The 24,725-nt window shown below is 37.8% G+C and overlaps 1 protein-coding gene across 4 annotated transcripts in view; it reads right to left on the bottom strand.

Moving 5' to 3' along the window:
• Nucleotides 1–422: 422 nt before the first annotated feature.
• The window catches only part of sema6ba (sema domain, transmembrane domain (TM), and cytoplasmic domain, (semaphorin) 6Ba), a 151,695-nt gene continuing 127,392 nt past the window's right edge, over nt 423–24,725 (bottom strand). For all 4 annotated transcript variants that reach the window (XM_051134614.1, XM_051134598.1, XM_051134607.1 and 1 more), the window contains 7 exons: nt 22,757–22,888; nt 20,713–20,862; nt 19,152–19,331; nt 14,281–14,421; nt 12,717–12,794; nt 11,068–11,126; nt 423–5,170 (listed from right to left, as the gene is read on the bottom strand). In XM_051134614.1, the coding sequence (XP_050990571.1) occupies nt 4,254–5,170; nt 11,068–11,126; nt 12,717–12,794; nt 14,281–14,421; nt 19,152–19,331; nt 20,713–20,862; nt 22,757–22,888 (1,657 nt within the window). In that variant the 3' untranslated portion in view covers nt 423–4,253. The remainder of the gene's footprint in view (nt 5,171–11,067; nt 11,127–12,716; nt 12,795–14,280; nt 14,422–19,151; nt 19,332–20,712; nt 20,863–22,756; nt 22,889–24,725) is intronic.

Below are 24,725 nucleotides of genomic sequence, written 5' to 3'. Positions count from 1 at the left end.
GGTGTTGTACTAACTTGTTACTATGTGGTTGTTTACTAGTCTAAATTTTCTCTTTCAGAAGTAGAACGTGTTTTATCATCCACCAGGCACTAAACTCTGATCACTTAGAAAAGTAAAAGCACACCTCAATAAGCTGCTCGATTTGAGGTATCAATCACACAAATAGCATGCGACAAGTCACACTTTGAAGAAACACTTGTTTTGGCGTCTTCATAGCTTATTATCAAACTTAGCATTTCCATTTTCTGTTGGCAAACACTTGTTTCTTTTGAAAACTGCTGAAAGTTTCTTCACATATGGTTAATGCATTAGCATACAGCGCATTTGCTACTTCCTCCATTTGATTACTTGACCTACAGGTAAGCGTCTATATCCTTGCATTTCCTGCCTACCGGGATGTATTTCCTCTGTTCTGGATCCTATTTCCTGCCTGGTGTATCTTCAATGCTGAAGAGAGGAGAATGAAATACATACACACAGTAATTTAAACACATAAACACAGTGACGCACACACACACAGCGCAATCAAGCATGACTCTCCTTTCAGCTGGATTTATGAGCTAATCAATGTTCAACCGACCGTAGCCCACAACTGCAGGAGCGTGTGTGTTTTCTGAGAGCATCGGCAATGGCGTATACGTGTTCTCTAGGATAGAGGACTATGCTTATGTGATGCGAGTAGCACGTGCTTTTAATAAGAGGCATCTTGCAGGTGCATGAGAACCATTATTAAGTGCATTCCTGTGTACTCAAGTGTGTGTGGCAAGTCATCTAATCAGACATCTGCTTTCAATATCTCACAGACTGATGCTATTAGACGTTTAATAACAAAGCTAGGCTATGCGGAGATGGACAGTTGAGTGCGGGTCATGCGGAAAGAGGAAGCTGGTGAGAAAGAGGGTATTTTCCGAAGCCTAGAGAGGCAGCTGAAGTTGAGACTTTTTGGACAGCAACAGTACCTAAGGAGACTCATTAAAATTAAAAGAGAAGTTCACTTCCAGAACAAAAAGGTTGTAAAGGATCCCAGCTGTGAAAAAAAAGGGTCTTATCTATCGAAACGATTGGTTATTTTCATTAAAAAAAATACAATTTAATTACTTCTTAATCTCAAATGCTCGTCTTGTCTTGCTCTCCCTGAACTCTGTGTATTCTGACTCAAGACGGTTAGGGTATGTCGAAAAACTCCAATCGTATTTTCTCCCTCAACTTCAAAAATCATTTCAAAATCATCCTACATCGCTGCAGAAGTACCGACCCAGTCTTTGCAAAGTGAACATTCAAAGAAGATCAAACACCCTCAACAAAAAAAGGTAAAACAGCGATATAAGACGATTTTGAAGTTGAGGGAGAACATGAGATGGGAATTTTTCGACATACCGTGAATCCCCGTTCACACCACAAGCGACAGACAGCAACAAAGCGACACAGTCCCATTCATTTCAATGGAGAGATGGTGATTTCCAGCGACAAGAGCGACATCAAGCTACAGCGACTGGATGGGCCATTCAGTGATGCGACAAAGTTCAGCTATATGCAAATGAAAAGCGACTTTCGGGAGCGACAGCCAATAGGAAAGAAGACATAGAGCTCAAGTGATGTTCTCCTCTCAGCCGCAATGGAAAAAAGTAGGCTCTGCTTCTCATTCGTTTTTATTTGTATGTACAGAATCTGCATTTGGGATCGCTTGAAGCCGCATTTAAACTGCATTTTGGAAGTTCAAAATCGGGGCACCATATCAGTCCATTATATGGAGAAAAATCCAGAAATGTTCTCCTCAAAAAGCATAATTTCTTTACGGCTGAAGAATGAAAGACATGAACATCTTGGATGACAAGGGGTGAGTACATTATCTGTCAATTTTTGTTCTGGAACTGGACTTCGCCTTTAAGTTAATTTCACTAGTCTGATGATAGCATGTTACTTCGCTAACTTTAATAAGATCAAAAACAGTACATTTTTCATTACTTAATTTTAAAAAAGACTGAACTCAGTTACCTTTCTAACTGTTGCAAGCTGTTAAGTTAATTGTTTATTCATAATATTACTGTTTAAAATTCACAGGGGTTCGATTCCCAGGGAATGGATGAATTGATATACCTTAATTGCAATGCAAGTCGCTTTGGATAAAAGTATCTGCCAAATGCATAAATGTAAACTCTATCTCACATCTTGAATGAAACTGCTTTAGAATTTCCTGGCTAGGGTTTGGAACAGAGCCAGAGAGTGTTTCTGTGTACATTTGGTTATAATACTCTAGTAGTTTTCTGATATAAGGTCACAATGACTTAAGGACACAGGGTTTTCACTTTGACAGTTTACATGACTGGAAACATGCAATCCATGATCCCTTGATGATGAAAAACTTTCAAAAGCATGTCCAAGTCTAAAAACCAATGCAAATAAGGAGGCAAAATGTATTATGATGGACATGACAAGCAAAGTGATTGGTTACTTCACAGACAAACACGCAACCAATAACATAACTGGCTTCAAGTCACATGATGTCTCAATTCTGTAGTCCTTTTAGTTCTCGCATTGTGATTCCTCCTGGGTTTCCATTCTCGTTTGCCCTCCTTCAGAGTCCAGGAGAAACGGTTAAACGGCATCTTCGAGAAGAAGAGTCCAAAGGTCCTCAAGACAGAGTCTTTCTCTGTCTCTAATTGTGTCTTTTAGAAAACAGCAGGTGTATTTACCAGTTCTCTGTTCCATGTTACATTTTACATACTGTGTAAAAAATTCACTGTACAAAAAAGAAAGAAATGAAACGAAAAGACAAAAAAGACTCGGAATCCAGCGTGTTCAGAAGTTCTCAGAGAGCTTCGTTTCTCTGATAAAACTCACAGAGCTACACAGAACACAGAAATTCATGTGGTTGAGGCCATGAAACTCATCCGACCAAAGTTTTCTCTCTCTCTCTGTCTCTCTCTTGTAAAGTCTGAATTCAAGGCTGAGGTAATACTGAGGTAAAGGCCTCAGCTCGCTCGACACAAACACAAAGTCAAAAACACAAAAGATTTCCAAGCATACAACGGAAAAATCTTGCATTTTCTATTCGTACATTTTGGTCAAAGCGATGCATCAGAGAAAATGGCATACTGCAAAGTGTCTTGCAAAGTGAACAGTGAGACGGGGCCCCGCCCACCTGTAGTGATGCCACACACAAGCGTTTAGAATGGAAAAAGTGTTGCTGATGGAAACAGACAGTGTTGTTATTTTGGGTACTATGGCTGCCTTTGTAATTTGGTTCTCCTTTTTCCCATTTAATATGCTAAAATAGGTTAAATTCATTGTTCCGTAAACCAGTGTTGTACTACTTGAGTCTTGTCTGTAATTAATAGAGTATTTGGACTCGGACTTGAACAAGCTGGTCTCAAATAGCCAAAAAAAAATATGCACTTGGACTTGAAACTAAGTCTGATCTTGTCCAGACCCGAGTACTACAACACTTCTATGAGCGTTGTGAAGAAAATATAAATTTGATGGGCTACAAGAAGTTAGAATTCTTCTAAAACAATCAGTAATCACTCTGATGTAAAAAAAAAAAGAGAGAGAAGCAATTCCGTAGTAAATGTTCTAGAATGAAGTTTCATTCCAAATCTTTCCCTTCCACCAGTTGATCTCTGCAAATAAGCTCCTACAGCAATTACACTGCTGTAAATGGGGTGTCCTGTACGCCAGTAATCACAGCATTTTGTTTTGAGTTTGGTATCGGCCAGAAACAACAACCACCGTTGACCACTGAGTCATTACTCCAAGGAACTGTTGGGTTCTTGCTCGTATTTGAAGTGAACAACTGTCCCAATTCCCAAATGAAATGCAGTTGTTATATCAAACGTACAAATCTGCTGAAAGGGTAACCTGCTAAAGAGAGTCTAGGTCTGAACAGATTCAGCAATAGATAGTCTTCAAGATGGCTACAGTTTGGTGAGTTGCACTCATAGTCAGCAAGGGACAAAGCATCTCTGTCTACACATCTGTGTGATTGTGAGTGATAAATAGAAAGAAGAAAGAGGTGTTTCCAGCTGGAATGGCTGCTTTTCTCGTAGTCAGTGAGGTCCATTTGGCTCATCCTCATTCAAGCAGTTCCAGACAAATGAGGAAAAGGATGACAAGCCGTTGAGAGTAGTAAAAAAGACAGAGAGAGAGAGCTCTTATGGCTGGCCAGGTTGCGCTCCGCAGTCCACATGAGGTTTCAACCGCTCACGTTTCTACAATCTCCTCGCATTCTTGTTCGCATCCTTGTTCTTCGCTTTTCACTGGCCTGTCGGTGTCCGATCGCTCCCTCCCTTCCCGAGCAGGTGGCTGAAGTCCGCCAGGTCAATGAGCCCCCGGGACCCGTGGAGCACGGAGCGGGTCAGTCCTGCAGGATGCTGCGAGGCCGGGGTGTAGTGGTGGCCCGTTGGAGGTATTCCGTGACTGCTGAAGATGTAGCCTTCGTGGGTCCAGCGAAGAGGCTCCCCGCTGTACTCTATCTGGGTGCTGGGTGCTGACACCACTCTCCGCCGATCAGGGGAGTCTTGAGGAGTCATAGGGTAGTTGTATTCGCCTGCCGACTTGCGAAGAAGCGTGCCTGGGCGTATTCCCTGATCCCGGTACTTGGAGAGAGAGACGTAGCGTTGGCGGTCAATGCCGGTCTCGATGGCTTCCTCATGGCGTCGGCCAGTTCCTTGCAGAAGTTTAGAGCTGAGAAACAAGGTGGACGGTGGAGGTGGACACTGGGTACCCACTGAGCTCAAGAAGGTCTGGCTTTGGTCCCAACTGGATCCAGAATCAGACAGGCGTAGCCCGCGTTTCTGCTGCAGGGGAGTTTGCTCGGGCGTGGGGAGTAGACCTGGATCCAAGTCGCCTGCTTTAACCCAACCATTGGGCATGACGAAGAGCGTTTCTCCCTGCGAGCGTGGCCGGTCTGTGCCGCTGTGCCGGGATACGCTCATCACGGAGCCGCTCCTGCTTTGTCCCATCATGCAACGTTCCTTCTCGCTCTTCCGCTGACTAGTGGTTGAAGGAGTGTTGCTGTGCGAACGGTGACGATGTTTTTGGCCCATGATCCAGCACACTGCCAGGCCTGAGAGCGCTGCCCCAGTGGAGAAAGCGGAGACTGCTGCGACCACCAACAGATTCAACGTAACAAGACTTTCAGGCTCATCCATAAAACTCTCACGTAGCAAACCTGCAAGAAAGAGAGTAAAATATGTTACAATCCAATAACAGCAAAATGTTTAAAACTTAAACGCAGTTAAAAAACACTGTATTGACACGATTATGCTCGGGAGGACTAATCATTTAAACATTGACACTTGAATGGCTTACAAAAGCATCAAAGAAGCTCCTCATGACTTATGAAGCGGTGCCCAATTGATCTATTGAGTTTCTGTACATTACAGCCCCAGCAATCGATCAGAAAACAAGAGACTGTAGACTACAGTCTCTCCTAATTCAGCAAACTAGATATAGTGTGTGATTCAGTAGACTAAGGCCGTGGCCTTTCAGAGATGGAATATGACCTTAGAAACCTTGCACTTAAGGGATTAGTTCACTTCCAGAATAAAAATGTCCTGATAATTTCCTTACTCCAATGTCATCCAAGATGTTCATGTCTGTCTTCAGTAGAAAACAAATGTTTTTGGGAAAACATTCCAGGATTTTTTCCATATAGTGGACTTCAATGGGAGCCAACGGGTTTAAGGTCCAAATTGCAGTTTCAAAGGGCTCTACACAATCCCAGTTGAGGAAAAATGGTTTTATCTAGTGAAACGATAAGCCATTTTCTAAAAAATATAAAAATCAATATACTTTCCTGTGATGCATGTGTAACCCCACCTGGTCCTACTAGCATCCGCTCCGAGCGGTACTCGAACCCGCGTCTCTGGCATGGGAGGCAGGCTCAAGACTGCAGCCACTACCATCAGTCACTAGTGCACCTCTTGAGATCAGGGGAGTGAGGTTTACCTGCAGAACACCTACCGCAGGCCTCTGTTTCACTCACCTCCCTAAACCTCACTCCCATCCAGGTCACGGCACCAACACAACCCCCCCAGGTCCTACTCGCACCTGCTCCAAGCGGTACTCGAACCTGGGTCTCCGGCATGGGAGGCAGGCTCACTAACAGGGAGGCTAAAGACTGCAGCTACTAACATCAGTCGCTATTGCGCCTCTTGAGATCAGGGGAGTGAGATTTACCTGCACAGCATCTATCGCTGACCTCCGTTACACGTCAGGTCATGCATGGTTTGTTCTTCATCTGTGTACTCCAGTTCAAAAAGACAGAGTCCGACATTGTTCTTTTACCTTTTTTGGTAAAGGGCATGTGACTTTTTTCGCACATTCGCTTTGTAAACACTGGGTCCGTACTTACACCTACGTGCATGACTACAAGTCGAGCTAGTGCAAGACAAGCATTTGTGGTTAAAAAGTGTATAAATGTTTACTTTATTTTTAGAAAATGACTGATCGTTTCACTAGATGAGACCCTTATTCTTCAGCCTTACTTCCATCATGTGACTTGGGATCGTGTGGGAGCTGCATTAAAACTGCAATTTGGACCTTCAACCTGTTGTCCACTATATGGAGAAAAATCCTGGAATGTTTTCTTCGAAAACCAAATTTCTTTTTGGCTGAACAAAGACAGACATGAACATCTTGGATGACATGGGGAGAGTAAATGATCAGAAAGTTTTTATTCCGGAAGTGAACTAATCCTTTAGAAGTCCTGCCTCAAGAACCGTGACCATGCAAAAACTGCTGTCAATCACTGACCATAAGCAACCTGTGCACCTGAGATTTGTACTGAAAATGTGAGTAGATACAAATCTAAATAGTCTAAAGAGATCATTCTGCAAATTCAAAGAACGCAGCAGTTTTTAGAGTCGATGACTCATGCTTTTCATACACTGCTTTCTAATCGTTTTTCTTGGAATTGGCATTTGTGTAATCCTGGCCTTTCTCTTTCTCTCTTTTAACAGCATTTGTTGTAGTCTTTCTTCTGCTGTTCCCTGTGAGATGTCCTTGGTTTTAACCTCTATTTTCTCAGTCTACTCTATTATCTCCTCTCTTGCTTTCTTCTCGCTGACTATCTCTCCTCTAGCCGTGCCGTTTATGTGTGGGCTGTTAGCCGTCTCAGAAATGAGAAGCTGTCAGACTCTGCGTCTACCCCAGTATCCAAACTAGTAAATGTCTTGACAGTAAGAGGACTTTTAAAAGAATAGTTCACCCAAATAGGAAAATTCTGTCATCATTTACTCGCCCACATGTCAGTCCAAATGATTTTCCTTCTACTGTAGGCCGCAAAAGGACACAAACCATTTTGGAATGACATGAAGGGGAGTAAATGATCATTTTTGGGCGAACTGTTCAATGTTTGGTGGCTCATTCTTTCAGTTTATAAATGAATACTGTGTGCAGCCATTCAAAGAGTACTACGGTACTGCCATCGTAGTAGTGTCCAAAATGTGAAAAAATCAGAGAGCACATTTCTATTCCCCTACACGCACTGGAAATGACACTGACACATAGGCATACACATGCAAACCCCAATTTTCTGATCTCTTCTTCATGCACTCTCTCTCTCATTCTTGTTCTGTTTTTTGCCATTAAACTGTTCTAGTCTCAGCTGGGAATCGCAGCTCTCATTGCATTTGCTCATTGTAACAGCAGGAGTCTGCTGCACACAACACACTCAACAATTGAACCCTTTTCTTAATATTTTGTTTCCTTTTCTAAAGACTAAAATACTTCTACAAGATTGCTTGTAATGTGTGTGTCCCCAAGGGTGTAGCAATCATTTCAAGTGAAAGAGACAGAAACCTACTGACCGTTGACAGTTTCTTCTGATATCTTTGTCTTTTCGGTGTCTGTAGCATATTTAAATAGTATTTTTTAATGAAATAAATACTTTTATTTTCAGCAATGATGCATTAAATTGATAAAAAGTGATAGTAAATAAAAATGTAAATGAAAATATTCAGCTTTGCCATTACAGGAATAAATTAAATTTTAAAATATATTAAAATAGAAAAATTGTAATAATATTTCAAAAAATACCACTGTTTTACTGTATTTTTAATTTAAAAACAAATACAGTCTTGGTGAGCATAAGGGACTTTTTACAGTAAATTAGTTTATTTCAGCAATACTGACAAGACAAAGAGAAAGCAACTCACTGTACTTGGCTGGATAACTTAAATAGCTTTAAAATGTCATCTAAAATGAACATTAACACAAACTATACGGCTATTTTTTATGTACTTGCCTTCTTCTGTCAAACTCCAGCAGCATCAAACAGAGTGATTTCAAACAAGCTCTGTTTTTTTCCCTCTGTTCTGATCTTTTTTTGGCATTCAGTGTTTCACTCGTCTCATGCTCTTTAAAATATGACCGGACTGCTGTGTGATGGATGGAGAGAGCGAGGACAGAAGAAGACAGGCGTTTGATGTAGACGAGAGGGACGGCTGACCGGCAGACTCGAGCTGTTTCAGCAGGAGTGCTGAGTTTAATGAGCCTGCGACTCTGGTTCATATATTCCAAAACCAAATCATATTAGACCGGCCAGACGGCGGCCATTTTACAGACGCATTTCTATGGGCTCATTATATTATGAATGTGTCTAAATTTCTTTTCAAGGATCTCTTTAATTAGCTCTCATTTGCCTCTTGACGTTGGGTTAATTTTGCTCTCCATGTTAATTCCGTCCCTCCCTTTCCTCTTTCTGTAAATACATCTTTCAGCCTCCAGCTTTATGTTGAATGTTAATGTATAGTGAGTAAACACACTCTCACTGCATATTAGGACTTACACATCGTACAGGTTTTCTGAGGTTTAGAAGTCTGACTCTCCTGGTACATTCATATAAGCATTTACTATAACACTGTGACTAGTGAGCGGTATTGCACATATAACAGCAGACATAAGAGGGTTGAATACCGTGTATTGTCTTTGATAATTCACAAAATAGAATTATTCCTAATGCAAAGATCAACATTTCAGGCTTGTGTATGCTTGATAATACTGGTTTAGATCTGGTCTGGTGGACCTTGCTGGGTAGGGTGGTTAAGGTAAACTATAACCATTTCTGTATTAGACAGTAAACATATTAGAAAAATTAGAAATGTTCTTTTGGCAACTAACTCAAATAAGTTTAAGTTGAAACACCAACTAAAATTAAAACAGGCAAAAATACTAAAAAACTAAGGCTAAAGAGACAAAAATATATATATATTATTAAATATTAATAATAATTCATATAAAAATGACAAAATATTCAAAATATTAATAAATACTATAATAGTACACTGAATAAATAATACTAAAATAACATACCAAATATATATATATATATATATATATATATATATCATATTTAATTATATATATAATACTAAAATTATATATATATCAGATATATATATATATATATATATATATATATATATATATATTATGTTTAATTATATAATTAAATATTTAGAATAATTATTATAAAAATGACAAAATCACGTAACTAATGAACTTAAAATAAAAAAGGCAAACAAAAATGAAGCTAATTCAAAATATTTATAAATATTATAATAGTATACTCAATAAATAATTATAAATAATACTACAATAACATAACAAATATACAAATTATATATATATATATATATATATAATTTGTATATTTTATATATATATATATATATATATATATATATATATATGTATATATATACATACATACATTAAATTATCTAAAACAATATTATATATATTCCAATTCAATATATTTTAAATAGAAAATTGTTTCATACTATATACAGTTTTGTTTACTTTCTTAACTGATAAAAAATTAGCCAAAAAGCCTAAAATAGATTTTAATGGCCGGTTTCTATTGTGACAACTTACCCCATACAGTTTAACCAATAACCAATTATTATTAATAATTTATTATCAGTAGTTTGTTGTTTTACTGAAGACCATACAGTTCATGAAACTTCAGAAATCACAAACTGAATTACAGAGGTAATTAGTTCAACATATCAATGTCATGTAAATAAATTTTTTCACGTTAATAAAAAAGAAAAAAAAGCAGCTTTGTCATAATTACAGCAGAAAAAGCTGTCAGTTTTAGAAATACCTTTTGGACAATGTGGAGTCAAAAAGGTTGAGAACCACTGTTTTAAGCTGACTGAGCAAGTTGTTGACTGCAGATCTGTTTGTACGGCACATCAACCCAAATACACTTTCAAAATTCATTTGTATCTCCTAAAAAGTTCAGGACGTCACTATAATAAGTCAGAGAATGAGGCCATCATTCTTTTCCTTAATCAAACTGTGTCAATCCAAACAAGGCACCCGTATTGTGCTACAGATCTCCATTTTTGTCCTGAAACTAAAATTACCACACAGAAACAGATTCCTTGAAAGTACAAACTTACTAAGCCATTGAACTTTATTCTATTTCATTCTGTGCTCTCTTGCTCTTACTCTCCTTTGTGACTGAATCTATACGGCTGCAGTGATATACTATATAACCTCTACTGCCTGAACCTCCGTGGCAGTCTGTTATGTTCGAGAGCTCTTAAAAATGAGACTTGAGAACTTCACTGCTGCTAGACATTCTGCTAAATCTGAACTTTGGAACAAATTTATGCATTCTGAGCCATGAAAACTGGAGAGATTGACAGAGAGTGTTTCACATCCTGCCAGATTCGCGAAATGCCATTACGAGCGGAAAGCGAATCTAAGCTTCTGATTGTTTGGAAATATAAACCATCCTTTGTCTTTTTAACAATGTAAACACTGTCGCTAACTCGCACACGGACGCCACGTACTTTAAAGAAGTCAATTAATTTCTAAAAAGAAAGGACTCAAGGCTCTGTTTCTCTCTCATTATCTTCCTCCATCTCTCCCAATGCGACCTGCGACTTTCTCGTGACTTTGACTGCTTAAGCAAAACTTTCCAACCAGACCAGACTGGATCTTTTCTGTATTGTCGAAGAGCTGCTGGAGAATTCTCTTGAGGAACGAGACATGCGCTGAAGGTAGACCGGGAAGCTAAAGGTCACTTCCCAAACAGGCTCACAAACTCACCGTCGCAGTCTCCGAGATGTGAGGTGTTTCCATATTCAACGTCCTGCACGAAAGGTAATCTGCAAAACAGGAGGAAATCGGATTTGAACATAAACAGCAAATTCACCGATTAGATACACAACATACATTCTATGCAAGTAAGTGTATGCAAACGCTACTAGTTATGCAAATGCAATTTCATGCGTCATTGCATTTAGAAATGTGTCCGAACACAACTCCAAATACATTCGACTGTTGGTTTTCTTTTTCAGGTCAATGGCAGACAAAAATTTTGCTAAGCAAAGCTACCTGAATAATAATACATCTGGTTTATGAGTAAACAGTATATCTTTTTATATGTGACCCTGGACCACAAAACTATTTGTAAGTAGCATGGGTATATTTGTAGAAATAGCCAACAACACATTGTATGGGTCAAAATTATCGATTTTTCTTTTATGCCAAAAATCATTAGGATATTATATAAAGACCATATTCCATTAAGATATTTTGTAAATTTCCTATCGCAAATATATTAAAACTTAATGTTTGATTAGTAATATACATTGCTAAGAACTTCATTTGGACAACTTTAAAGGCGATTTTTTCAGTATTTTGATTTTTTTTTGCACCCTCAGATTCCAGTTTTTCAGATTGTTGTATCTCGGCCAAATGTTGTCCTAGCAAACCATACATCAATGGAAAGCTTATTTATTCAGCTTATTATCTTGATTTTAAAAAATTGACCCTTAAGACTAGTTTTGTGGTCCAGGGTCACATATCAAAGTACTTTTTTTGGAATATGCAAATATGAAAACACTGTAGAACTACTAAAACATTCCCTATTGCGGGAATGCATTCCCTAAATATTCCCTAACATTCCCTGCTAATATGTTCTAAGAACATTTGTTTTCCAATTAAAGAGACAGTTCACCCAAAAATGACAGTCGACGATCGTATGGGTTTGGAACGACATGAGGGTGAGTAATTAACAACAGAATTTTCATTTTTGGGTGAACTAACCTTTTAAGTCCTGAAAATGTTTTTGGAATGTTCTCTAATTGTTATTTCGGAATGTTCTCGAAACTTTCAAAACATCCAGTTTTTTAAATGTTTAAACACTATTTTTCTTTGTTATGCAAATGTTAAGGGAACAATTCCATTTTATCAGTTTTCAATCATTATGGGTATGTTAGTTTTGAAGTATCAACATTAACAATTTTCCTTGACTGATGTATAAGTTACGTTTTTGTGGTAACGTTTTAAGAACATTGTTAAAGACAAGATAACTGAATGAAGATTCTATTAACGTTACTGAAAGAACATTTGTTCAAAACTTTAATGGAAATTTGCCAGAATATAGCCAAATTTCTGGGAATTTCTTCCCTGTTATTTGGGTTAACACATCAACATTAGCTTAATTAATGGCATGAGTTTGTGGGCAAGACTATATGTTTAACTGACCAATGGCAGGAGAGCAGACTGTTTAGGAAACGTGTATAAGAACATTTCTATCTCGTGCCAGTAGTGCCGTAGAAATTGTGCTTCACCTTTAATTGCGAAAATTAAGGGTAACTATCGCCCTCTTGAGTTCAAGCTTGGAGGCATGTGAAGTACAATAGGGCAGCATTTATATTTGTGTAGAGCATATTTCTGGTTTTCTGTCTAACCTGGTGCCTGGCCTGAGGAGTGAGCAGGTGCTTCCTCTGGTCCAGCCGCAGTATGGATCTCTGGACGCAATGCAGTTTCTACACAGACACACACACACACACACACACACAATGTTTGTCAGTGTTATTACAGAGGACAATAGCGACCTCCTCTATAATGAATACAGGAAACAAAACTGGAGAACAGAAATCATGATTTATAGAGATTTACAGAGACTGAAACAGAGAGAGAGACAGACATGACTCAGACATTCAGCTGCAGTCTCATATTTTCTCATATCTGTCTCTCCAGCACTTCAAGGTCACTTCTCTAAAGGCAGAACACACACACACACACATATATATGTATGTATATATATATATATATATATATATATACACACACACACACACACACAGATACAATTTTAATTTTTCATAGGAATACCAAAATAATATAATAAAATAAATAGTAAATTAAATTGAGTCATTATATATATATTAAATTGAATCATTATATATATTACACAAATCATTATATCTAAATTTGGCATATATTCAAATTAAATATGCTGCAAAATAAAATAAATAAATAAATAAAAGTGGCTAGATTTACATTCTGAACAACAATAAATGTATTTAATTTTAATTAATTATTTTAATTATTTTATTTAAGCCTTATACAAAATTATCATTTCACAATTATGATTTGACATTTAAATTGATATTATTTCACAATGCATTGACATTTAGTACTGTATTCTTTGTTTAGCATCTATTTATGTGAGCTTGTGCATGGAGGAAAAAGGTTTTAAAGTTGTGAACAATGTAAAAAATGATTTTTTTTTGTAGTTGCAAATAAAACAATGATTATTGGAGAATATTTTTCAAGAAAATACAATTTCAGTCTTCAGAATTACACATTTAATTCAGTGTTACTTGCAAATTAGCTACTTTTATATAAAAACTGGAGCATGTTTACTATTTCAGTCTTTCTACATCAAAGTTTCATGTTAAATTCAATGTGTTATTTGCTATTTATTTGAAACTGTTTGTGAAATCGACTAGCTATTTCCAGTTTTTCAGTTTTAGTTTAGCAATTTCTGAGTATATAAGTAAACCATACACTGTTTTTTTTTTCAGTATACCACCCATGGCAACACAGGCTGCTGGTGCAAGAGTCATTTGAGCGGCACATGGTGCTGCAGACGTAAAAAGTGGATTGGAGAGCCTTGAATCGGTGCAGATGGTAGGACTGCGCTGTACTGCATCCCGCAAGACGAGAGAGAGCGTCAGCAGACTCAATCAAAGCCTCTACCATTAATCACGGCTGAATTACACCAGAGTTTTACTGCTTCACAGGAAGAGACCGTTCCAAATGTGCCGTACGGGAGACGGGCCAGAAGTAGCGTGTAAGTGTGTGTGTGTCTGAAGGAAATTGTAAAAGCTGGGTCACAGTCATTTCAAAGCCGCTGATGAAGCAGTGTGCGTTTGGGTGGCACAATTTACTTTAAGATGGAAAACGAGAGCGTGTGTGAATGAGAGTGTGTTTAATCACTGAAGGGGTGTGTGTGTGTGTTCTTACTTCATGCATCTGGAGTGCAGTTGGCAGCGTGCGACAGGCACTCTCACCACGCAGGAGTGGAAGGCCAGCAGGAGTGTGTGACTGGGTTTGTCCAGGGTGAGAGAAAGAGGCTGCCTCGCCTGCACAGAGTCATCGCCGCACCTACACACACACACTGAAGTCATCAATACAAGCCCTTGTGCACTTTTACAACTAAACATTTCCTAGAACACGGATACACACACTCATTAAAACCCAACTTTACATCAACGTCTGCATGAGTCATGAACGCATTGACATACAGTGTGACCACCCACACTCAGAAACGGGGCGGAGACATTCTAACTCATTACACATGCGGAGAGATTAGCCAATCACTTCACAGGTTATTTACATATAGAACTTACATACTTCATATGTGACCATGGACCACAAAATCAGTTATAAGTAGCACGGGTATGTTTGTAGCAATAGCCAACACTGTATTGATCAAAATTATCAAGTTTTCTTTTATGCCAAAAATCATTAGGATATTAAGTAAAGATCATGTTCCATGAAGATATTTTGCAGATTTCCTACCGTAAATATATAAAAAAATGATGTTTAATTAATTAATGAACTTCATTTGGACAACTGTAAAGGCGATTTTTTTGCATCCTCAGATTCTAGATTTTCAAATAGTTGTATCTCAGCCAAATATTGTCCTATCCTAACAAACTATGCTTCAATTGAAAGCTTATTTATCCAGCTTTCTGACTGACCATTATGACTGGTTTTGTGGTCCAGGGTCACATATGTCATTTACATATAGCCTTAAAATATACAGTAGAAAAAAGGGTTCAGAATTAAAAATGAATGAGCAAAACAAAGAAACCTGAAGAGATTTTCCAAAAGACTATTAGTTTGGAAAGTGAAACTGAGAACAACTGAGGGACTCATATGCAACTATTACAGAAGGTTCAAATGCTCACTGATGCTTCAAAAGGAAACACGATGCATTAAGCGCTGAATTTGAAGATCAGGGTAAATGTAACTTATTTTGTCTTCTGGGAAACATGTAAGTATCTTCTGTAGCTTCTGAAGGGCAATACTAAATGAAAAAATATGATATTCAGGCAAAATAGGAAAAATGTACAGTTTCATTCTGTTCAAAAGTTTTCACCCCTTGGCTCTTAATGCATCGTTTTTCCTTCTGAAGCATCAGTGAGCGTTTTAACCTTGTGTAATAGTTGCATATGAGTCCCTCAGTTGTCCTCAGTGTGAAAAGATGGATCTCAGCATCATACAGTCATTGATGGAAAGGGTTCAAATACACAAAAATGCTGAAAAACCAAAGAATTTGTGGGACCTGAAAGATTTTTCTGAAGAACAGTGGGCAGTTTAACTGTTCAAGACAAACAAGGGACTCATCAACAACTATCACTAAAAAAAAACCAGCTGTGGATCATTCAGGTAACATTTTTATAAATTCAACCATTATTTTCTCTTGTGGACTATATGTAAACGTCTTTTATTTGAAATATCTTATTCAGGTCAGTACTAAATAAAAAATAACATGCATATTGTATGATCCCTGGTAAAATAATTAACATTTTGCAGATTCTGCAAGGTGTATGTCAACTTTTGACCTTTGACCTTTTATTTGACTTACACTACAGTTTAAAATGCTTTTAAAAGTAATCACTTATGCTCACCAGGGCTGCATTAATATTCTGGCAAAAGTAATATTCTCAAATATTATTTCAATTTAAAAGAACTGTTTTCTATTTGAATACACTTTAAAATGTAATTTATTCCTGTGATGGCTGGCAATTTTCAGCATCATTACTCCAGTCTTCAGTGTCACGATCCTTCAGAAATCATTCTAATATGCTGTTTTCTGCTCAAGAAACATTTCTTTGATTTGATTATTATCAGTTTTGATAATGCTTGATGATCAGAACAGCATTTATTTGAAACAGAACTTTTGTGTAACCATGTAAATGTCTTTACTGTCACTTTAAATCAATGTAATGTATCTTTGCTTAAAGAAAAAGAATGAATAAACGAATGAACGATAAAATTGAATGGTAAATTTATGAACCAAGACTTAATTTTTCTACTTCCTGTCATTTAACTTCAACATCCTATGGGGTGTAGCCAATTCAGACTTCAACATGTGAACTGAAACGAGCAAATTCTTAAACTTCGAAATGTGTCCAACTTTGTTCTCGATCCAATTTCCTCACTCTTTCTTTCTCTCCAAAAATCTCCTTTTCCTCTTTCTACTGTCTCTGACTATAAAAAAGTGGCAAACAGCCCAAAAAAATACACACTAAAAGAGATTCAGTCAGAGTTGGTCTGTTTCCAACACACATTAACTGTCAAGCTGCTAATAAGGCATTAAATTACTGCAACATCTCTGATTAAATTACAACACCGGCATCTCAGAGAAACTCTTCAACAGCAGGTCTACAGATATCAGGCATGTAATCTAAACACTGATAAATAGCTGGAAGACAAATGAGACGTATTACAGGAAGTTGTGTGTTTTGGATGTCATCCAGAGAACACCTGAGGCCAGACAGAAGGTCAAGCAGACACACTGATCTCTTTGTTTCAGGTGTGTGTGTGTGTGTGTGTGTGTTTCATAGCGAGTGCTATGTCCTGCTGAGAACCTTATCTCAACAGCCACACAACTTGCCTTCATCTCCCAGCATGCATCTCTCTGAACCTTACTGTTCTTCCTCCAGACAGGTATTGCCTTTCATCTTCAAAACCCCAGCCATGTTTTCATCCATCAGAGTGCCATGCTCTCTCACACACACACAGTAATCAGAAACCCTATTGAATCATTTTGCCTCCTTTTGCTTTTGAGGACATTTTCAGAGGTGCTGCGTGTTTGTTTGTGGATAGAAAGTGTGGATTTATTCTTCAATTGCATTTGATACTGAATATCTTTTACTCTCTGACAGCGGTAAAGTTTTTAATACAGGGCTAAACGTCAACAACAGTAAACAACTGCGGGGAACTGTTAGATAAAAAAAGAAGGATTTTTGGAAATAAATTAAGTCTGGAAACAGATTAAAGGATGCCAGGGACCAAAACAACCTGATCTCCGCTCCTGACTTTTCAAAGGTTTACTTCGTGCCTGAATCCTGCAACAAGCTGCCTTATCAGGAAAGCAAGAAGTCATTAAAGTATGTCTGAATCCAATGACTACATAACATACTGTCTACTAAGATGCTTTCATCTTTTTAGGGTAGCATTGGTATATCTCTCTTGGGTCATCACATTCAATAGTGTACACTACAGGTAATTGGGTAAAAAAAAAAAAATTTCATTTATCAAAATTCATCAAAGTATGTTAAGTGTAATGTTGGAGTCTAGCAATAGCAAGCTAGCTTTAACAACATAAGATCCCTGCACATCACTCTCCAAAGCCACGCCTCCTACAAAACACATGAACACGCAAGGTTAACCAGAAGGTTAACCAGCGACACAATGAAAGATGCAATGATGCAACACTGTCGGATTACTTCATGTCTCATTCACCGGTGAGAAAACATTGCAGTAGAAAGTGCATAATATTACTATTATAAAGCCCTCCATTCTCGCTCGGTCTGCAATAGCGTAATGTAACGCACTGATGACATATCATGTTTGCTTGAACAGGGTATGCAAATGCTTATATTGACAGGCCTGCAGGACAGCCTATCGTATTCCTCGGGCTGAGGAATATAATTGAACGAATATTTTATGTCCCTATGCCTTACACAGACGATATAAATACTTAAATACATTTAAACCTCTTAACTCAGTGATTGCTATCAGGATGTGAAGAGACATTAATGAAGCATAATAAAAAACGTTTCTGAACCAAATCACCTTTAAAGGGGTCATCGGATGCCCATTTTCCACAAGTTGATATGATTCTTTAGGGTCTTAATGAAAAGTCTAATATACTTTGGTTAAAAATTCTCAATGGTAGTGTAAAACAACACCCTTTTTACCTTGCCAAAATCAGCTCTGCAAAAATCATCTAATTCTGGTCAAGGCTGCTTTAAATGCAAATGAGCTCTGCTCGCCCCACCCCTCTCTTCTCTCTGTGGAGTGACGAGCCTGTTTACTATAGCCGCATTTAGCCGCTAAACTTGCTAACTAGCACATTATTAGGAAAGGCGATCGCAAAGATTCATTAAAAAAAACAAACGAACGTCACAAACAAACAAACATAATCTACTGCATCTTCAGCGGCTCAGATGTCAGGAGTAAATGACGACCACTATGTTCATTATTACATCCAGCAACACAACACCTCAATCAATCAATCGGAGATACTCTTGTCTAACTTACATCCCTGCTCCCGCATCGAAACAATGGAGGTTGGACTGTTACAGCTGATCTTAGGTAAGACGCTCATGTCAATCAACTATCGTGGGAGCGGCCTCTGTGGGTGTGACGCCACAACGACCGGCATCTGAGAATGGCTCGATTTGAAAAAGGGGATATTATTTTTACAGATTAATTAAAAACCACTGCATGGACTTTTTATCATTATAGGGTAGATTTGTACATACACTGCCAACACACATTAATGTTCAAACAACACGTAAAAGTGAACTTAGCATCCGATGACCCCTTTAACAACTTCTCTGTAAAGTCTGCTGCATATACATGCTACTGAAGCAGCGGTTTTGAGAAAACAGCCTTTGTAATTGCAATCTACACATGCAAATAGATAAAGTGTAATAAAATAAACACTTAAATGTGTATCTTGGATTTGGATTTTTCCTTTCCACTACTCTTGAGAGAAGACACAAAACAGATCAAAAACTGACCAGTGCCTGAAAAAAACTATGGTTTTGCATGTTAGTTGCCTTAAACTGGTTTCACGCTAAGAAGTCCTTCACCTTTCTGGGTTGTAGCCCTCCAGCTCTTCCAGAAAGGTATTGGTGTTGGAGTACGGGTTCTCCGGGCTGGGTGTGATGAGGAACTTGAGGACGGTTCCCCTGGTGGATCCGAGGAAGACCACGGTCCGATTGCGGTGTGGGCCTGCCTCAGTGTCCACCACCATAGTGTTCAACTGGTACCTTAAAAGTGAGGAAAACATACGCACAAGCTTATTGGCTTTTATGAAACTGTTGCAACATCAGTATGATAAAATATGACAAATTTTCAGCCAAGAATAGGCTATATTAACTGTAAACGTGTACGTTTACAGTAGCCAAATAAAATCTTGATTTAAAATCAACATGAAACTGCATTTGAAAGCCATTTTGCAAGCATAATGTGATATAGTTCCACGAGAAACAGAATACTGAATAAGAAATAAACGTAACTATGTATATTTTACCCACCCACACGGCCTAGTTACAATTCTGAAGAATAAAACGGTCCTTTGAGAGCTAAATCAAGTTATCACAATTTGAATACCCTTTGCAAAGACATATTTTCTTTAGAACAGCATTCGGTGATGAATCGTGCGCTGGAACATTAGGAAAGCAAATAGGGTTCATTTTGATTTGTTAAATTCAGCTGATGGTCACAGTTTGTCATTTATTTTACAATAGCTTCAAACACAAATCAGATTTTAGTGCTGCCGCTATCTGTTTTAAACCATTCTTGGTGTATTATTCCTAATACAGCTTAAGAAATAATTAAAATGGGATGTAAGAGATAAGATTTGTAAATACTCTCTCTTTTGAGACTTGAGAAGATTAGGTGTAAAAAGGCTTATTTGGATTAAAGTCAGCAAGCACAGAGGAGTTTCACCAGTGTCTCTGATGGCTCACACTAACGTTTACTTTGTGTGTACTTTGTTGTAATCGTGAAAAACCTGAGCTGACTATTTTTCTTCAAGTCACTGAGTAATTCACTAATGTTTATTTAAAATAAATAAACATTAGTGAATTACTGATTCATGTTCAATAACAGGCAAAATGGTTATTGAAGATGAATCAAATGTACACTAAAGTACCACTCTCTTTTGTGTCAATTTACTTGTAGTTATCGTGAAGGAACCCAGTGGCCATTTCAATCAAATTTTTAAAAGCGAGATGATTTATAGCTATATTTTTCCTCCCTCCAGAGAAGCTTTGCTTCGAGTCTGAAGGCCTCAGGCAATTTATTCTCTGCAGAAGCACTTCTGGAGTTCAGATTTATATTTTAACTAAGGGTTTTTTCCCCCACTAACCTTGAGAGACACTGTAGGAACGCTCTTAATAGCAATGCTCACAGAATGATGTCCTCTGAGTGTAGGTGCTGCTAACATTAGCCATACCACAGCAGAGTTCAGGCTTTGATTACTGATATTTCAGCCAATTTCAGGTTAAGCAACATGGCTTTTAGCAGGCCTTGAGAATTACATTTCACCTTTTCAACTCTCGGCAGCACATTTCATATAACAAGCATCTTGGGGTTTATTGATATTTTTTCCAGAATACTTGTGTTGAGTAGGTGTTCGCATCTTACCGGACCATAGTCTTGACTATCCAGGGTCTGTGTCCAAGCAAAGGAACTGCTTCGTCCATCAGAGGATGAGTTTTGATGAAATTCAGCACTTCATCGGGAAGGGTGTTGGAGGAGCTGAATCTCGATCCCTGGACAGCACAACCTCCAGGCCTAGGAAAGTAAAAGAACCACATTACCGATATAGTGATGCTGTACTAACGCTTCACATTTCAAGCTACAAGCCAGAAGGCGGCAGCTAGCTATCTAGCAGTCGATCAGTAGAATGAAAGAGCAACTGATAGATCAGTAGAATGATAGAATGATGGATGGATGGATGGATAAATGGATGGACAGATAGGAAGAAAGGCATAAAAATAGATGGATGGATGGACAGATGGGTAGACAGAACGATGGATGGATGGATTAATGGATGAATGGATTGATAGTTTGGTAGAATGATAGAAGGATGGATGGATTGGTAGAATGATAGAAACTGGATGGATGGATAGATAAACGGGTAGAATGATGGAATGATGGATGGATAGATCAGTAGAATGATAGAATGATGGATGGATGGGTAGACAGATAGGATGATGGATGGAAGGATGGATGGATTGGTAGAATGATAGAATGAAAGATCATTCATCTGTCAGTCCATTAATCTATCCTTCCATCGTCCAGTAAAATGATAGAAAATTGATGGATGGCAGATCAGTAGAACGATGGATGGATGGATGGATGGATGAATGGATGGTGGAAAGATAGAAGGATGGATGGATTGGTAGATGGATGGCTGGACTGGTAGAATGATAGAAAAATGGATGGATAGATGGATGGGTAGAATGATAGAATGATGGATGGATGGGTAGAATGATAGAATGATGGGTGAGTGGATGGATGGATGGATGAATAGATGGATGTATGTATGGATGGGTAGAAAGATGGAACGATGACTGGATGGATTAGTAGAATGACAGTAATGGATGGATGGTAGAATGATGGATGGATAGATCAGTAGAATGATAGAATTATGGATGGATGGATGGATGGATGGATGGGTAGAATGATAGAATGATGGGTGGATGATAGAATGATGCATGGATGGATGGATAAATGGGTAGAATGATAGAATGATGGATGGATGGATGGATGGATGGATGAATAAATGGATGGATGGATGGATGGATGGATGGATGGAACGATGGATGGATCAGTAAAATGACAGAATGATGGATGGGTGGTAGAATGATAGAATGATGGATGGATGGATAGATGAATGGATGGATGGATGGATGGATGGATGGATGGATGGATGGATGGATGAGTAGAAAGATGGAACGATGAATGGATGGATCAGCAGAATGATAGAATAATGGATGGATGGTAGAATGATGGATGGATGGATGATGGATGGGTAGAAAGATGGAATGATCAATGAATGGATCAGTAGAATGATAGAATAATGGATGGATGTAGAATGATGGATGATAGATCAGTAGAATGATAGAATTATGGATGGATGGATGGATGGATGGATGGGTAGAATAATAGAATGATGGGTGGATGGATGGATGGATGGATGGATGGATGGATCAGTAGAATGATAGAATAATGGATGGATGATAGAATGATGCATGGATGGATGGATGGATGGATGGATAAATGGGTAGAATGATGGATGGATGAATAACTGGATGGATGGATAAATGGATGGATAGATGGATGGATGGAACGATGGATGGATCAGTAAAATGACAGAATAATGGATGGATGGTAGAATGACAGAATGATGGATGGATGGATGGATGGATCAGCAGAATGATAGAATAATGGATGGATGGTAGAATGATGGATGGATGCATGGATGGATGGATGGATGGATGGAGGGTAGAAAGATGGAATGATCAATGAATGGATCAGTAGAATGATAGAATAATGGATGGATGTAGAATGATGGATGGATAGATCAGTAGAATGATAGAATGATGGATGGATAAATGCATAGGTAGAATGATACAATGATACAATGATGGATAGATAGATAGACATACAGACAGATAGATACCTGGGTTTAGGTACTAGTTCATCAGGTACAGGTGTCCATATGGATTCTGGTGATTTCTGCTCCTTGAATCTGCCCTCAAACACACGTGCCAGCTGCTGCATGTCAAACGCACACACCGCCGAGCCGGGGATGCTGGGTAGACACAGAGTGGTAAGAGGGTCAAGACACATCACTGATCCAATCCACACCTCAAACACACACACACACAAACTCACAGTCTGACACATTTTCACAAAGCACACACACGCTGTTACCCTAAGCCAAAGTGACATGTCACAACAAGACTATTCGCTTTTCTGGAGCTGACAGACTAATCGACCAATCTGCCTCTGCTGCATCTCATTAGAGAGTGTCTCCACAGCCACTCACATCAGATTGATAAAAACTCAAGAGCAAATTCAAGTGACTCAACAAGGATACAGCTATTGGCTTTACTATACATACAACAATACAGCACACACATGGACTGCTATTTAGTCTTTTTGAGATGCATTTTGGTCATTGTATGTAAAAAAAAAAAAATATATATATGAAAAACATTTTCTGTGCTTCATGAAAGAAAGAAATACCTCTTCGGAAAGACACAAGGATAAATAAATGATGACAGTTTTATTTTTTGGCTGAATTCTTCTTTTTAAAAGCTATAAACTGAGAGAAAAAAGCAAAATATTACAGCTTGATGCACATGAAACAAAAAGGAAATCATAGATCAGTCAGACACACACGGAAACTGTAAAATGAACTGCCTGGATGGGCAAGTGTACAGCCTGATGGTGTGTGTTCTGGTCTGCAGGTGTTCACCATGTGTTCCAGGGCAGCTTGTCTCTCTCACTCCTCCACTTCCAAACGGTAGGAGGTCAGATGGACTGTTGAGGAAACTTGGATCCTCTTATCGGTCCAGATTTCAGCTTTTAGCCACAACAAGACAACAAATCTTATCGAAGGCTTATTGTGAACACAATAGTATTCTGTCTTATATGCAAAATATGAAATTATCAATTCTGGTGTGCTTAGATGCACACACACAAAAATGAATACTTATACACAATTGTTCTAAGGTTTTGGGAGAGTAAAAAATACATTTTTATTCAGCGAGGAGGCATTAAATTGATCAAAAGTGACAGCGAAGACATTTATCATTTTAAAAATAAAATAAATGCTGTTCTTTTTGCTTTAACTGTTTTTTTATTAATAATACATCTTATTTTTATTCATCAGATAATACTGAAAAAAATAATTTGTTTAATAATAACCAATATATGCATATTAGGATGATCATATTAGAATAATTTGTGAAGGATCTTAAGACTGGAGTAATGATGCTGAAAATTCAGCTTTGCATCACAGGAATAAATTACATTTTATAATATGTTATTATATAAAAGAGTTATTTTAAATTGCAATATTATTTCACTATTTCACTATTTCATTATTTCAATATTACTGTGTTTTAGATAAATGCAACTTTAGGTGAGAATAAACGATTTCTCTCAAAAACTACAACAGCAACAACAACAACAAAAAAAATCTGATGAACTCCAAACGTATTGAAAGGTAGTGCAAATAAAACATTTTCAATTGTATTTTAAGTAAAATTATCTAAACATAATCTCAAATTTTAATTTCTGAACATTCTTTTATACTTTTAAAAATATGTTAATCATTGTTAGATATCACCAACTATGCACTAATTTGTAAGTTTAAAGTTTATTTAAAAAAATTTTTTTGGAAAAATTGTTTAGATTTAATGTATAAATGAAATAAATAAATATATCGGTTTTCACTTGTTCTCAATTTCAGTTTTCATCTTACTATTCTTTTGCAAAATCCACAACATTTTCCTCCAGGATGTTGGGACAACAACAGCCCAAATATGTGCAAATATTAATAACGGGTTAATGATTCTTGTGATGTTTGTGGAGTGTAAAACAGGAGCAGGCTGTTGGCCTGCATTTGCGGTCACACATGG

Source organism: Labeo rohita, chromosome 2, assembly GCF_022985175.1.
Source record: "Labeo rohita strain BAU-BD-2019 chromosome 2, IGBB_LRoh.1.0, whole genome shotgun sequence".
Lineage (NCBI taxonomy): Eukaryota > Metazoa > Chordata > Actinopteri > Cypriniformes > Cyprinidae > Labeo > Labeo rohita.
The sequence above is the reverse complement of the archived record's forward strand: the minus strand, read 5'-3'. Positions and strand labels throughout refer to the sequence as shown.